The 17,807-nt window shown below is 39.3% G+C and overlaps 1 protein-coding gene across 1 annotated transcript in view; it reads left to right on the forward strand.

The window, feature by feature from the left end:
• The window catches only part of SPHKAP (SPHK1 interactor, AKAP domain containing), a 56,982-nt gene extending 40,249 nt beyond the window's left edge, over nucleotides 1–16,733 (forward strand). The window contains exons 6-11 of the mRNA XM_075031807.1: nucleotides 232–3,976; nucleotides 7,431–7,610; nucleotides 9,512–9,598; nucleotides 11,610–11,662; nucleotides 11,747–11,931; nucleotides 14,491–16,733. Coding sequence (XP_074887908.1) covers nucleotides 232–3,976; nucleotides 7,431–7,610; nucleotides 9,512–9,598; nucleotides 11,610–11,662; nucleotides 11,747–11,931; nucleotides 14,491–14,634 — 4,394 coding nt within the window. The 3' untranslated portion in view covers nucleotides 14,635–16,733. The remainder of the gene's footprint in view (nucleotides 1–231; nucleotides 3,977–7,430; nucleotides 7,611–9,511; nucleotides 9,599–11,609; nucleotides 11,663–11,746; nucleotides 11,932–14,490) is intronic.
• Nucleotides 16,734–17,807: the final 1,074 nt, after the last annotated feature.

Below are 17,807 nucleotides of genomic sequence, written 5' to 3' on the forward strand. Positions count from 1 at the left end.
CCATGGCAATGCTCACAGAAATTGCACTTGATGTTAATTCATGCATATATTTATCTGTAATTTAGAAAATGGACAGCCATTCATATTTTTAAATTGTTGTTCAAAGACATGGATACATGGCTGTGCTGTAGTTTCACAGAGCAGTAATGCATTACACAGTTGTGCAGCTGTTTTCTTTTTAAAGTTACAGGGTATTCTGCAAAAACTAATTTCTTATTTTTCTTTTAATAGGTCATGAAAAAGTAAGTGTTTCAGAAGCATCTTCAGATGTCAAAAAAAATAAAGGAAAGGGATTTGAAAATCTCCACTATAGAAAAGCCAGGTTGCCATTCATTCTTGAAGGGAACTGCATTAATAAAGATAATGCAGCTACTAGAGTCTCTGAAGCTGTGAATGTTGTGGCTGAAGATGCCATCTTACAACCTGAAGATAAGTCAGACCAGGAAATACTCTGGCAGAAGGAATTAGCTCGAAGAGCTACTTCATCCTTTAGTACTACTAATTTGACTGGCGAGGTTGAAATTTCCTGCTCAGCACACACGTTAGAAGATGGACCTTTAACCAAAATGGCTAAAGAGGAGCTGGGGCCTCTGTATGACCCAACAGCAAAACACAGCAGTAAGACAGATGGAGAGGATTGTGCAAGTATCAGGAAAACTGATCCTCCCTCGCAAAATGAGCAGGCAACTACAGGTCAGTATGCCACCAATTTAGCAGAATCTGTTCTGCAAGATGCGTTCATTAGACTATCACAGTCTCAACCCACTTTTAGTGAGGAGGCTGCAGTCAGCATCTCCGTAGGAAGCTCCTGTAAGTCAGAAGACGTATCTGCTTACCAATCGTGGAATGAACTTCCAAAGATCGTCATAGTGCAAAGTCCAGACAGTTCTGAGAATATATCTGACTGGCCAGGGTCTGCGTTCCCCAACCTGTGCCACTGGACTGAATCAGGAAGTTCTGCTGAAGTTTCGGATTACTTTGAGGAAGAACATTCAAACGGACACGGCCAGAGCGCACTGGAAGTGGCCCTGGCTTGTGCAGCCACTGTTATTGGAACCATTTCCAGTCCCCAGGCTGCAGAAAAATTCAGAGCGGATCAAGAAGCCACAGACTCTAAAAGCGGAGTGGTTGATAGTGAGGACCTACACACAGCATCTTCACAGCTACTTGATGACTGTGCTAGCACAGAGTATTCATTTCCATCTGCACTGTGTGGCATGACTCAAGTAGCGAGTGCTGTAGCTGTCTGTGGTCTGGGGGAAACAAAGGAAGAGAAGTACCCTGCAACTTCGAGCGGACTTCTGTCTGCTGCTCAGACTTCTGCAGCCATTACTCTTCATTGTAGCATAGCTATAGGAAGCAGCATGGAGAAGCTAAACGATACCATCGCAGAAGCACTTCTCAAAGAGGCATCAATAATTTTGACAAAACCCAACACATACAAAAACGTAGGACATTTTATGGAAACAATAAATGGAAAAATTATTGAAACAGCAGCAAGGCCACGGATTCCACACACTGATGAAGTAATCAGGGATGAACTTGCACAAAACTTATCCAATATTATTCTACGACATTCTATTGAAGAGGTTAGGAAGAAGAGACAGCTACACCCCTGTTCAGAAAACAGCTCAAGTACACAAGACATTTTCATGGACACTGCAAACAAGTTGCTTTTTAACATAATGTATTTCACTTTCAAGAAGATGAATGACATAAGACAAGTTGAAGAGTGTTCTCCCCTCTTTTCTGAGGGCACAAAAGTAGAGAAAGTAACAAGAGCAGAAGGATGGTCAACACAAGCAACTGCATGTGAAACTTCACACAGCCCCGTTGATCACTCTGCTGTTCAGCCATTTAGTACATCCTACAGCACTAGGGCTAGCAAAGATCTTGGAAATGTCACAAACACTAGGAAAAGTAATGTGAAAGATGTAAATAGCAAGGAAAGTGCCACACTGAATTCAGAACCAACAAGTAGAGCTACAGGGCATAACACACTTGTTGCAAAAACATCTCCCAAGAAAAGATACCTGAAAAGAACCACACGAGACTGTTACAAATCCCCAAATCAGAGTAACAATCATCATCAGAAGAAAGACTACAGATCATTTTCAGACAGAGAAAATACCTTTGCAAACAATGAATGCAGGCATGGTGTTCAAGAACAGCTGTCTTCCAGTGCCACCATAAACGCAGAAAACCAGGCCAAGCATAAGTGTGATGCTGTGCTAAATAATGATGTTCAGGTTAGCTTGTCTTTATTAGGAAATCATGTCTTGCTTCCTTCTCAGCCTGTGCTACAGGTGAAACATTCAAGGGACAAATATTGTATAACAGATTTTGCAGAAGAATTGGCAGAAACAGTTGTCTCCATGGCAACAGAAATAGCTGCCATTTGTCTTGAAAATTCAAATGGAAAGCAACCCTGGTTCTGTGCATGGAAGAGAGGCAATGAATATCTGGTGACCCAGAGCTTATCATGCAGAACCATGAAAAGGAAAAAGGAAACCCATGCTAATGGTTCAGTTGTTCGGAAGCACAGGGCGCCTAGACTTAGTGAGATAAAAAGAAAAACAGATGAGCACCCTGAGCTAAAGGAAAGGTTGATGAATCGAGTAGTAGATGAATCCATAAACCTTGAGGACACACCAGATTCAGTCAGTATCTTTGCAAATGAAGTGGCTGCCAAGATCATGAACCTCACCGAACTCTCCATGGTTGATAGCATCTGGCAAGGTCCAAACCACCCCAGGAATAGGCTGCACTGTGAAAGATGGAGCCGAGCCAAGGCCTCAAGCTGTGAGAGCATACCAGAGGAGGACTCGGATTCGAAAGCCTCTTTCAACACCCTAGGCCTAATGAACACCTTTGGTCAGCCTGTGAGCCAGACAAGTTCTGTCTCAAAGCAGTCTAGTTGTGAAAGTATTACAGATGAATTTTCAAGATTTATGGTGAACCAGATGGAAAATGAAGGAAGAGGTTTTGATTTATTACTGGATTACTATGCAGGAAAAAATGCAAACAACATCTTAACTTCTGCTTTGGAACAGGTAGCCAAGAAAAATGGTCACCTTAATGTAAGACCAAGTTGCCCATCCAAACAGTCCAGCACAGAAAGTATAACAGAAGAATTTTATAGGTATATGCTAAGAGAAATAGAAAAGGAAAATAAAGATAACATATCTTCACCTCAGAATTCAAAGGACTGGTGTGGCAATTTGCTGCCACCCTCTCTACGATCACCTTTTTGCTTTAGGCAATCGTCAGTGCCTGACAGCAGATCATCAGGCTCTAGGCTAACAGTTAATGTCCCAGTTAAGGCAAATTCATTAGATGGATTTGCCCACCATCACCAAGATTCCTTAAGTGTACAGCCAGTCAGTACTGTGGCTTCTTCAGGTCTTTGCAAGTCTGACTCATGCCTGTACCAAAGATGCAAGACTGACCAGATAACAGATATGTTGATTCATGAGACGTGGGCAAGTTCTATTGAATCTCTAATGCGCAAGAACAAAATCATAGCAGATGAGGCAGAGGCTGCAGAGGCAGACCAATTTCACAGTGATTCCCCACCACATGTGGAACAATATGCAAACAGACTGGCTGCAAATATTGTCGAAAGTGGTAAAAATTTAACTGTTGTCCAGCAGGATTCCTTTGATTATACAAGCCAAGCTCATGTGCTGGAAAGCAAACACCCCCAAAGGGCAACTCGGATTCAATCAAAACCCAAAAGGGATGGAGTAAATTTGGATGAGAAAAAAGAGCATACAAAGAGCCCTGGATGCCTCCCTGCAGGTCAGCACAGGGAAGTGCCTTTAATTCAGATAGAAACTGATCAACGAGATGAGACAGGTAAAGACCTGGAGTCCTTAACTTCATGTGGCCCTTCTGAAAAGGAGCATCAAAACAAAGAGAAGCCTCCAGAAGCTTTTGGTGGGAAACACATGGTTTCCAGTTCCCTGCAAAATAGGTAAGTGATGAAACAGCAAATCAGCACATTGCTTTGGTGTTTGTTGTAATTTCCCAGTAAAAATTATTTTGATAAAGATGATAAGAAGAGAAGCACTTTTAAAGAAATAAACAGGCTAAGTTCTGACTACAGGTTTCTAATAGCATAAAATCACCCAATCATGTATCACAGTGCCAATTTCTGGAGCAAACTTACATTGAATATGACCATGCTGTTTCTGAGATTCAAATCTAATACTACACAGACAAGTAAGTTTTCTCTCTACAGATATTTAAGTCTTCCATAGTTAAGACAGGAAAGACGGACAAAGTTTGAAATTTCATTTAGCGCTGGCTGATATCTCAATTAAAAAAAAAAAAAAAAAAAATCAGTGTTAGTGTAAAACAGAAGATAGCAGAATTTGACCTGTAGTTCCCTACTATGCTTGTTCATATAACTAATGCTTTGTGTACCTGGAAACAAGACCAGACTTCCAAGAGCTTGAAGTTCAGCTCTGTGTTTACAGTCTGGAGCAACAAGTAATAAAAACTCTTTAGTGAAGGAAATAAAATAGTAATTAAAAGCACACCTTGCCTCCTTTGGTTCAAGACATCTCTGGTAGAATTTAGATAGAGAAAATAATAACAATTCATTTTATTTTAATTTAATTTCACAGAGTTTATACCACAGCTTACGACCCTCTCCTTACAGTTGTACTCCTTTTGTTGAGGAATCTGCAACTTTGGTTAAGGCAAAGTGTAAGCCCAGTATGAGAGTGCAGTACAAATGCAGAGGATTGTTGTGGATGCTGCGAGGTTAAGATCAAGGCTCTTTCTCAAGGCATTACCTTTTTTTAACTACATTTCTTCATCGTATCTGTTACTTTAATGGTATCTAAACTGCCAATCACTTGGAGCACTGCAGCACCCCATTATCTCAGAGTGCTAGAAAGAGCGCAGGTGCTAGTGTTAGAAACCATTTTGTAGCTCATTTTATTCTAGGCAGTGCTCTGTTTTGACTTTTGACAAAGCTCTGCTTGAAGTGAGAAAGCATGTACTTTACTGTGTATGGTAGCAGTTAGGTGGATAATTATCATAATGTCACTATTCTTTCATACTGACTCTCCCCCACTAACCTTCCTCTTCTTTCAAAGGCGACCTACTTTTAATAAGATACATTTAGAAATCTACCTGTTTGGAATCTTGACTCTTTGAAAATGAAGTTGTTTTTGCACAGTTTGAGAGTCCTTTAATAACAACTTTTCCTCTGCCTTTGATGCAGAGTTCCCAAAGTGGCTATGGGAAGCTTAAAGCAATAGGATTGGCAGGGCAGTTTTAGTAACCAGAGGCTACACCTACATGAGCATTTTGGTTCAGCAATGCAGTGCAGTTCTGAATCATCTTGTCTCCATGTCCATGCTTCGGGTCTGTTTGCAGCGTGCAACACAGATTTCTTTTAAAGGAATCTCAACTAGAAGCTGCACAAGTGTGTACCAGATGTGCTCGTACCCCTACTGGGAAGGCAAAGCTTCCAGTGGTTCTTCACATGGATTTAAATCACTTGTGGCATGGCTGTCTGGACCAAGCCTAGACTGAAGTAAAAACCTAAAAAAAATACATATATGTAAATATAAAAGCATCAGCACCAATTGCTTTGATCCTCTCCTACTGCATGAAATTATTTGCTAGTGTAGGTACAGGCACATAGGACTTCAGGCAAAATATCAAGCAGATGTAGAATCAATTAGAAGAAAAAAAAAAAATTAAAAAAAGCCATGCAGGCCTGGGGAAAAGGTCTTCAGCAAGGAAAAAGAGTTGTTTCTTGTACGTAGGCAGTGCAACAGACCCAGTCCTATCACGGTTACACAGAAACCGTTCCAACTGACTGTTCAGAAGCAGGGAACTGTCAGTTCAAAGCATTGCTAGTCTGAGATGTAATTGCATAATGAATCAAATAAAACCCCAAAAGCCAAGTAACAATGCCCACAAAAAATCTCTCATGTTTTGGACCAAGTATTAGGTGCTACCTGCCCTGTATTAAAAATCTGAATAACACCACTACCCTGTGACCTGGCTGCTCAGTGCCTTCATGTTACTGCAGATGACAAGTTTTGTACCTGAGGGGTCAGGGATGACAGGCGTAGGTATTTGACAGATGTTGACTGCCTGATAGAGCAGGGGCCCTCAGGCAAACAAGTCCCTTTCTCCCTGTACAGGAGGCTGCCTCTCTCTAGCATCCAGCATTCATGCAGCAACTTCTCAGTTGTCCTGAGAATGAGAGCATGGCAAAAGGAGATATCCACAATATTAATGTCGTGGTATATTCTTAATCATGTTAATTACTTGGGAGCAATAGAATTTTCGGGGTGATCTCTTGCTCTAACTGAAGACAGGGCACCTCAGCCATAACTATAGATAAAAGTCTGGAGGCGAGAACTTCTCTAGAGGGATCTTGCAAATGCAGACCACCCAGTACATATAACAAAACTAGTTTTGTTTTAATTGTTATTCTGGTGCTGCAGCAATACAATTAATTCTTTCTTATTATCCAAAAAGAGGGGGGTGGGGTGGGGTTGGATTATTACATACTTTTCGGCCTGCATATCAGAAGTTCCATGTTAAGTCTCACAAAGTTCACTTTTGCTCTGAAAAGTTACCGTAAGTATAGGTGGGGTTTTTTTGTTTGTGTTTGCATTTGTGGGAGAGTGTGTAAATATATAAAAACGTGTCATATAAATATGTGTGTGTGTGACATATGTCAAGTGTGCAGAATTATAAAGCATTTTTCCCTTAACCCTGTATTTTCTAAACTCAGTCTGGGCTCCATATTCAGTCTGGTTTCTGACTACCTGCTGCACACCTACCTAGAAAAAGAATACTTTGTCCTTCCCCAACCTAAGCAGCAAAGATCTTAAAAAGCAAAGGTGGCTAAGATTCATTAGTGATTCACAACCCACAATACTTTCCTACTTTTACTTCTAGACCTCTTTTGCATCTACAATGCTAACAGAGTAGAAAACCCTGGCAAGAAACTTATTCACCCATTAGTAGGACCGGGATTTAGTGCCAACATATATTTCCAAGAAATGCTGGCATTCTGCACTAACATATACCATATATTTCAACCACTGATTGACTGAAGTGCATTAAGCAATAGGCCTATGCAGTGAGCAGTTCTTTTTGTACATGTAAAATCTTTTTGTACATGTAAAGTCTTTTCTATGCATAGTTCAGTATAAGGCTTACTTTGGTTTGTGTTTCTTTATAGCAGCCATAAGAAGATCCTTTTTAAAAAGCATCTCAGACCATATGTCCAGCTGGACTTTGTGTATAAATTATAAACTTGTCCAAACTCTTGCATCTGTATAATTTTGCAGCTTGGTTGACTTTAATGAGCAGCATTGCTTGAAGATTGGTGACATCAGTTTGTTTGCCTATATTACAATATCAATGTGCCTTCCTTATCACCCTACCAGCAACAGTCCTCAGAGCAGACCAGATGCTGAAATCATAGGAGAGACAAAAACAGCTGAAGAATTTCCAAACCATCTCAGCAGCAGTGAAGAAAGCACTGGCAGCTGGTCCCAGCTAGCTAACGATGAGGACAATCCTGATGACACGAGTAGCTACTTACAACTCAGCGAGCGATCCCTGAGGTACCCATATTGCCTGTTCTCAGTATACAATATGGTCTAATTAACCAAGCCAATGATTCGACTACCATGCATCAAGAATGAGGGTTAACAGCTCGAGATTTATTCAGAATACTGTAAAAAAAAAAAAAAAAAAAAAAACCAAAACCAAAACAAACACAAACACCTAACAACAGTTCATCTCTCTACTTTTAAAAAGGGGAAAAAAAAAGCCACATTCTGGTTCTTAGCCAGGTCTTTTTATTGTTGGTGAGCAGCTAGATTCAGACAAAGAAAAAGCTTCCCGGCGCCACTCAAATGCCTCAGTCCTACAGTGAAAGGGCCATTGGACAAGCTAATTGCGACGGTCTTTCCTTTGATTTATTTGCTACTATTTGCATAATGTTTATTTTGGCATCTCCTTAGCTGAGATTGATGAGACTGCTATTCCCAGCAGGTATCTGTGCACTGAGAGCAGAGGCAGAGCCCTGATCTGCTTAGACTGGCACAGGGGAGCAGATCAACAGAGGATGATGGAGTTCCCCCTGAGCAGGCATAAGTTCCAGAGCTCCCATTGCAATGTGCTGCTCTTTCTTCCTATTCAAGTCAGGACATGTGTTTAGAAATGTTACCTAGTCCTTACAGTTTAAATAAAGTGATGTTAGTTTGACTTCAGCCCTTTCACGACTTCAAATTGAGCAAGATTTTTTCTTCACATGCTCTTAGATTAGGTTTTAAAATATTGTCAAGTAATTACATCTTTCTCTTGGGTTTAAGATGGCAGGGAGGGAAGACAGTATGGTAATGAAGCGGGGAAGAGAAAGAGTCTCTGTCAGAGAGCACTGTTGGCTAGCTGAAAAAATACTGAACAAACCTTGCCTGTCAGTGTGGGTGAACATTCGTCCCGTTAATGTAGTATCAACATTTAACAAAGTCCTTGGTCTGAGAGAGATAATGTATTATGCCTTTTGGCTCTGCATTGAAACAGAAATTGCTACAGCAAGTCTGAATGCATGGCGTGCTGACACTGACTCAGAAAAACCTGATGGGGAAAGGAACTGTCTAATCAATCCTTCTAATGTAAGGAAAAATACTATTAGTTGCTTTTCCAGTAAAAATTATGTGGTTCAAGTTGACTCGCCATCAACTTGTTTGTGCTAATTGACTTGCAGCTAGCAAATTAACAACCTGTTCATGAGACTATTACAATATCTGCATAAACATTCATTGTCAAATTTATAATGATGTTATAAAGTGAACTGGTACTATTTTTTCCAAATATTCTCAGATGTTTGGCTTCTTCACAAGAATGAAGTATAAGAGAGTATTTCTATGTATTACTGGTCCCAATGAGCACTGGCTTTAATGAAAATCTCAGTCTTTCAAGGTAGTCAGAAACATAAGCGGCCATCACTGTACCTGTGGGTTTCACCAAATCCCTGGTAGTATTTGGGGTATGATGTAATACACTGAAACTGCTGCTGGTTACGGGCATGGAGTCACCCAACAGGTAAGTAGTATGATGGGCAACTAAACGCCTTCCTGTAACTCACCACGTTCAGAGGTATCTGAATCTCTGTACCTGATAATCCTTCTTTTCAAGGACTCATTCAAACTGGTTTTTTTGTTTGAGGCCAAATGTTCATTGCATAAGCCATTCACAAGATAGTCCACTTTTTCTCCAGTTTATAGCACTACTTGATACATGCTCTATCTAGACCTATTTTAATAAAAACCTCATTATTTTGAGCAGATTAGTGTGCTTCATTCTGCGAACCACTTGCTGAGCCAATTGATTTTGTGGAACTCTACATAACAGGGGGCAGCCTCCTCACTTTGCTTTGTACAGAAATAAATTAAAAAAAGATGTATGGAGACATGTTCAGTGCAGCTTGGCACTAATATTTAAACTTTTGCTTTGTCAGCAATGGCAACAGCAGTACAACTAGCAGTCTTGGCATTATGGACCTGGAAATTTATCAGGAGAACGTGCCATCTTCTCCTATCATTAAGTAAGTAGTCACTGAAGTGAGACTTGATGTTTAGTCTAATTTTAACTGCAAATCGTTTACGCCATCTAAAATGTGCCAAGCCCTGCTTTGCACCTGCTGCTGAGCCTGCTGTTAGTTTCAGAAAAAAAGCACATGCAGGTATCTGTGCAGAGTGGTAGCACTAGGCAGTGAAAGATTACAGGAGACCCACCCAGGTGACTCTCTCAAGAGAATATGGATCCACCAATCACTCTGCCTAAAAGACAGTTTTCTGCTGTATTGGTTTCCCATTGTGCGAACTTTCTTCTCTGATTAACTTCAAATATTATCAAAACTCTGCTGTAATAGCAAGTAAGGTCAAGAAAATAAGGATCAATTAAAGTCAAAGGAAAAAAATACGATAGTATTCTTTCCAAGAATAATAATAATTTGGCCCAAAGTACATCTTACCTGTTGTTTCTGGGCATGTTTCTACTGAGCATGCAATTAAATTATCACGAGGTGTGCAAGTACCTGCCTAAAGATTCTGGTACCCTGAAACCATGTATAACTTGCCAGCTGGTGAATGTCATGATGCAGTCAGGGCATGGCCACTGCAGAAGTGTATAAACTGAACATCACTCGTTGAACGTGGGAACTTTGTGAAGTCAGTGACATCAGAAAATCTTCACAGCTCATTACCAGACTATACTACAACTGTCCTGCTTTGAAGAGACTCTTTTTTTGTAAGAAATCTGGGCATTCATGTTTCTATAGAGTTACATGCATTCTCTCTCAGCTGCTGATTTGGAAACTTGTTAAAAAATTCCCATCTTTGTAGTAGGCAGTGATACCTCCTACACACCTTCCTAAAGATAACCCCTCTCCCTTATATTTCTGAGGACCAAAGGGATAAATTTTTTACTCTCCTTGTTAGGTTTCAGGGGCTATTCTCAGGTGTTAGGCAATAGGCACGAGAAGTTTGTATTTCCACAAATCAAAGTCAAGGCACAGAATACATCTGCTGTTCAAACAGAGAACCAGAAAAAAATCTGACGGGAAGGAAGTTATTCAGCACCTATGATTCTATGTCATGACAAACCATACATTGGATGCTGCTATTTTATTCTTTCCTCTCACATCTTACAGTAACCAGTACACAAGCATATATAATCTTGATTCTTTGAAGTCTTGGGGGAGATTCTGAAATCCTGTGAATGAGGGTGGTAAAGAGTAGCGTCCTCCCTTCCATACTAGAAACAAAATCTTACACTTGCAGCATTCCCCCTGATTGAAGGCAGAATGGGACAGTGGAAACGTGTATTGTAAGTGCTATCCCTCCAGGAGCGATGAAATGAATGCAATAGCCATGACATCAATAATGAATTTGCAGTCTCCTGCCACATGTACATGAGCATGGATATTGTGTTCAGAAATGGAAGCTGAAGCAGTGACCACATGCCTGGAGTTTGTTTCCTGTAGTTTAAGAAAGCAATAGTACATAAGAAATTAAGATCTTTGGACATTTTTGCAAGGTGTAAACAGAATTTGTTTATCCAAACAGTTAATATATTTAAAACCAGCAGTAGTTTAAGTCATTAATAGTTATGATCATATTTAACTATGAAAGATAGAACTAGAAAGCAAGACTGGAAAAGGTTCAGCCAAGGAGTATAGCACTGCATAACTCAGGCACTGGAAGTTCAGTATTTCTGCCCAGGGTATGAGACTTGCTCTGTCTTACCATAATGTCATTTGCTTGTCATTATGTAAACTGTAAAGATACACAGATCCTGGTGAAATGTAATATATAGTGCAACCAGTACAAGCGCTTCATCCTATTACGGGAATAATGCTGCAATTCCCATAGCTTTTCCTGATTTACAGATTAAATAAATGAAATATATTCAGCATTTTATTATTTCATCCTCCGTAACTTTTTTCTTGCAGTTTTCTAGGTCTTACATTGAGGGAGAAGTTTATCCATCATGAAGCAATGTTGTAGACTGTTCCTAAATATCACTAATAAGTTTTGTTGTTGTTTGTTTCTAAGTGAATTAGTAGAAGAAAAGGTTTTCCTTAAAGAACAGACAGAAAATACAGAGGGTAAGTTGAACCATATCAATTAAAGCATACAATTTGAAGTTAAGACAAGTAATTGCACAGTAACTGTTGGGATTATTTTTCCAGAAAGTACTTCTGGGCTTTCAGTGGGAACAGCTAATTGTCAAAAAGACCTGCTGGTGATAAACTTTGATCTGGAACCAGAGTGCCCCGATGCGGAGCTGCGAGCCACCCTGCAGTGGATAGCCGCTTCTGAACTTGGAATTCCAACCATCTATTTTAAGAAATCTCAGGAAAACAGAATTGAAAAGGTAGTATTTACAGAATTGGGCATCCTATGTTATGTTTTATTGAAGTTACTGAGCTTAAAAGCAGATGCAAAAACATCATCATTACAGCAAGATAGCAAAACCTACTGTTTATTACAGAAAGGGAGGAGAGGATTAAATGTGTCAGAATTTAAGGTACATGAAATATTTAGTAGATTGTCCATGGCACAAGAAACAGTATCACCATGAGACCTTCTCCAAAGCCTCTATAACATGCTTTGATGAATCTGTTCACTTTTTCATATCAGTGCTGCGTTAAGTATCAATGCTCAAGGCAGAATTAACAGAGAGTCCGTATATGGCTGCATTTGAAGGGCTGCAGATGGCTTACATGGAGTTTAAACACATAGCTTAAAAAATAAAAATCCCTTGCATGTGGGCATCGCACATACAAAGTTCTGCTCCTCAGTGACAGTAAGAGCTGACTACGATGCGAGACAGAAGTTGGACTTAAGATTTCCAGCTTTGAAATTCCTTAGTCCTTATGCAGGTTCTGCCTTGCCAACAACACTGATCAGGGCAGCTGCAGGCAGGTCTGAACTTGTGCCTGGCTGTTCAGAAATTGCTACAGCTGGGAATACAGCAGGGTACTGCAGGGGCCTGACAGTTCCTCCTACATTTACATGAGATCTACCAGGGCCAAACACGTTGGCTTTATAGTCACTCCTGTGCTGGCAGAAAAGGATTGCTGCTCACCAAGGAATGGGCCCCACTGCTGAAACGTACAGAAGATACTAATGGCAAAATAAAGATAATCCATATTAGCTCAGGTTCACTGACATAACAAGACTACAAGGCTTCTGCACCAGAGCTGATGGAAAGCTCAGAAGATAGGCAGGATGGACCTATCTGTGTAGGCATATCCTTATGTTATATTACTACCCTAAGAGACAGTTTTAGCCCAGGCAGTGACCAACCAGCGTTTCCAGTAGAACCATATTTGCAACCAGGTATCTGTTACTTGGTAAATTAGACTGATTGAAATATTTTGCACCTCCCCTGGCCTAGCAATAGAAAAGTGCTATGCGTGCCAGTACTCTTTTGCTCCTGCTCAGGTGTAGCTTAGCCTCTGCCAACCACCATTTTGAAAGCAGAAGTCTATTTCCAGAGGGAGAGGGGCAGACAGACACAGACTACCAGAACTGAGAAACCTTCTGAGGGATTAGTCCAAGCCAGAGCACCAAGAGCAACACTGAAGTCCAAAATGGCCACAAGAAGTGCAGACTGTGTCTATTCCCAAATGATTAGTTAGTGCTCCATTGTAGATCGCCCTAACTGCCACTCAGCGTTTCAGGAATGACCAAAACAGTCCCATTTCTAAGGTCAGCAGGAACAGCTCAAGACTTAAGGCTTACAAAAAGTGTCACAGTATTCAAATCAATTAATGAAAACAGTATTACAAATCAGTATTTTGGTCTTTTATGGGAAGATCATTTTGAGGAGCACAGATATTGTTTGATTTTCTTGAGTACATGCATTTGGGAATCATAAACATAATTTAAAATGCATTCAGCAGCAACAGTCCAAATTGCATCTAATTAAAGAAACAGCTGTCAGCTTTACCCATGTGCTTTGGCAAACAGTTAATTCAATTGCAAAAATACACTAGAGAATAATGAAGCACATCCTGCCTACAACAGTGCTCTTGGAAATCGCGTGCCTATTAAATATCATTAAAATACATATTAAAAGTTTAGGCTTCAGTATGTAAATAGCAAACAGCTATGCTAACTAGAGACACAATATTTTCTTGCACAGTTTAAAACTGGAAATGTAGAAGGAGCAAGCTAATTGGATATTGATTGTGAAATTCAAAGAAATGAAAAGCTTTGATTTTCATTTATGTGCTTCAGAAAAAAACAGGACCAGATGTATGACACTGTGAAGCCCATTATTAAATACAAAGTGGACAAAATTAAGGATTTTTTACAGCTGCTTAAGAACATATACTTAACCTCTGGTTTATCTGGAAGTTAAAAAAAAAAAATCAAATATAGATACTCTCTGTGATTCAACCACAATTGTGGCAAATATCTTCATGTGACAGAAGTTTACCCAGGATTCCCTCTCACCAGTACTACGTGAATATTTAAAATACTATGGGATGTCTATGTAGAAATACAGAAAGTTAAATATAAATTAAAATATAGCTAATGGTAATGAAGAGGGATTTTTTTTTTCTTTAGAGTGGATAGTCACACTTCTATTATTTTGACAGCAAGTTGTGGATAACAAGGAAAGTTGTGATCGTTTATCAAGCTCACTTTCACTGTTCTTACTTTCATTGCAATAAATAAGAATTGATGAGAGCAGCTAACTTAGAAAATGTCATAAGATTGGACCAGTCTCTGGGAATCTATGGAACTTCATTTCTGAAGTTTTATGAATAGAAAGAACCTTTATGCTGCTGTGCAGTGAATCATGTCCACTCCCTCATGCAGCAGTGCATTTACAAAGGATGGTCTTACAGCAGTTTGTGTGTATTCATTTAAAAAAACCTTAACCAAATCCTAAGCGTGTTTTGTTGGTTTTTTTATTTAGTTTTTAGATGTTGTGCAATTAGTTCAACGGAAGTCCTGGAAGGTGGGGGATATCTTTCATGCCGTGGTGCAGTACTGCAAGCTCAGTGAGGAAGGCAGAGAGATGACACCAAGTCTGTTTGATTGGCTTCTTGAATTGGGTTAAGAAAGTTCACCTGTTCAGCATTTTTGTTTTATTCCAGTTTAAATAAGCAGTGGTTTGTGTAATGCTCCGATTTCTGAACATCACTGAATAAAATGAGCAACGATATACAAACTCTACAGAAACAGCACACATCCGTTCCACAACTGAACAAGGAGCAAAGTGAAACCAAGGTGTATTGTATCTTTCTGTATCATGAGGGACTCTTGATGTATTGTGCTATAGGATGTACTGTACTAGGAGGGGATGGATTTTTAGCCTTCTGAATGAGGGGACTACACAGTAAAAGCTTAAATTATCTAATATGTTCCATTTTATTCAGTTTGATTAAATCAATCAGCTAAAATGGGATAGTACACTAACATTCAGTTTTAAAACACCAATATTTGTACAGTTTAACTATTAGAACCAGAGTTTGTTCCAGGGTGGCTGGAGACACTCACGTCCCTAGAGAAAGAATTGATTTATTTTTTTTAAATCCCCATAGTCTGTTAAGGGGTAAAAAAAACCAAACACCACCACACCCAAACTTTTGAACACTTAACACCTTTGCAGCTAGACAATACAATAAAAAGCTGCTGAAAACACATTTTAGTTTCTTTCCATGTGATTATTTCTCTTCCATAGCTGTTCCCGATTCCTGTCTTCTTCTCAAGGAAATAAAATCTAAACTCTCAGTTACTACCCTTAAAAACTTCATTCCTTTTCACTTGGAGGCAATGCAGTTCAGTCTAGCTACACCTGGCATATCCCTGAACACAGCTCTGCAAGTCAGGGCAGCAGGTTTCTAACCCTGTCCCACCACACACCTGCCACGTGACTTTGGGCGAGTCATTTCACCTCTGTGCCTCAGTATGCCTACCTGGTAAGAGGGAGTAATGATAATACAATCGTTACGTAAAGTGCTTCTGTTTAAAGCACTATGTAACATGCTACATATCAGTTAAAAGCAGTGAAAAAAATACTATTTTAATTTTAATCAAATAAATTGTTAATAAAGTGAAGAAATGCATATCTGAAAAGAGTACTATCTCATCATAAAAATCTTAATTTTTTTAACTGACAAGAAAGCAAAATGATTGTTGAAATTTCAGTAGACATACTTGTTCATTTTGAATATTAGTGTTTGGACTATATGTGATAGTTCACATTACTATAACATTTATATAATGGTTTGATAAGATATACTATGGTATCGTCTTGTTGAGATGATCTGTTAGTATCACGCACTTAACGATACATTCTCTTGACTCTGCCAAAGAGATTGGTTTTGAATTTAAAGGTAAGTATAAATTAGCACTTCACAGCTCTTCTGCGATTTGTTTCTTTGAAAATATTTATCTTTCATCTCTCCCTACCCAAATAGTGTAGTAGAAAACCTGCCTGCTTTTCCCAATAAAATATTGAAGAGATTGTTTATTTTCCATATAACAGTATATGCTTCTGTAATATTTCTTGAAAAAAAAACCCAACCTATCCTTTTGCACTAAATATTTTTGAAAATTTTGAAGTAGTTTTAAATAATTTATGAAAAAGAGCCATATTATCAATTTTATCTTTAAAACAATTCCTAAACTTGCATGATTGCCTCACTCATTTGTTCTGAAATACAAACTGTTAGTGAATCAAAATCTAACATGGAACATTAAACAACATGAGTAATTCTATATCTACTCCACAGTATATACAAAACAGTGAAGGTCACTTTACTGTCAAGATAAAGGTTGATTTACTGCATACTCTGAATGTAACTGTGCAGTCACTGGGCCTGCTCCTAGGAATTGCTGAACATCCGTAACTCCCACTAACGTGAGTGGCAACTCTAAATGCTCAGCATTTCTGAGGCTGAAAGTCAATAAAAAGCACCAAGTATTATAGACTTAAAGTGCTTTGTTTGAGTTAATAAATGGGAGTGTATTTATTTTTAAACCAAATACAGTTAGTTGTCAGTATACAAGTTTTTGCTGTGATAGAATAAATGTTTACTTATTCTACAAAGCACAAATATCATGACAGAGTTGTAACAGTGTGATGCAGTTTCTCTGTACAGTAGTTCTTAATGTTGCAATTTATTCAGAAATAAATTTATGTTATAATGTGCGTCCTCCTTGCCTTCCTAAAAAGTTCATGGATGTGCTATGGTTTTTTTTACCTATTAAATAATATTTGCCTGCCACCCGTGTAGCTTCTCAAAGCTCTGCTTCTGAATGAAAACCATGACCCATGGCCCAGACTAAAACAAGTCAGAGCAAGCTCCAGGTTCTTACCTCAGTACCAAAGCTACAGCTTTACTCAGGTTCCACAACTCATTCGAGAGATACAAGGCTAATTATAACATTCTTAGTATCGCAGTAAGATAAAGAGAAATTACATGTTCATTGCTGAGAATTAACCCCAGAATGACTCCCAACATACCAAATCTCTATTAGTGCTCACTCTAGCTGCTTTCAGCACCTGCAAAAGTGGGCAGGGGGTTGCAGAGACAGAAGTTCAGGATTTTCTTCTGCTTGTTTAAGTTTGCACAGATATTTACTGCCCTACTGCCTAGGTGGTATTTCTATGACTAAACAGAAAAGGAAACCAACACTTATCCAAGTAAATTGGAACAGGACATGTCCACCATTTAAAAAGGCTGAAAAATATTAAAAGTCAACTTTAAATACACATAAATGAGAACTTAATACTACATACAATTTTAGGTAAAAATCTCAGAGTAAATTATATGCAGTTCAGCCTCTCAGTATACATGAGCATGATGCAGGTTGCTAATATCACAAGGGCATGGAGGGGGTGGCTGCTCACTTTCCCAGTACAAACTAAGACCCAACAAATGAAACTCACGTGAGCCAGATTGAAAGCAAACAAAAAGAGGTGACACATTATGAAATGAGAGGATGCAAAACTTGTGCATAGATGCAAGTTCCCACTTGGGGAACTGTATAAGTTCTTGAAAGAGATACACCACAATTTACTAAGGAAGACAAACCCTACGAGCCTCAGGAGATGCCCTGGCCATCAGAGGCCACCCATGGCAACAGCAGACATGTTTGCCTCAGCACCTGCTGCAGCGCTGGTCCCAGCCAGGGCTGTCCCACTCACCTTCCTACACTGCAAGGCAGCTTCAGGGGAAGGCACCTTCCACCCTGGTGTTGACTCTACCACCCACCTAATGAAGA

Source organism: Buteo buteo, chromosome 7 (genome assembly GCF_964188355.1).
Source record: "Buteo buteo chromosome 7, bButBut1.hap1.1, whole genome shotgun sequence".
Classification (NCBI taxonomy): domain Eukaryota; kingdom Metazoa; phylum Chordata; class Aves; order Accipitriformes; family Accipitridae; genus Buteo; species Buteo buteo.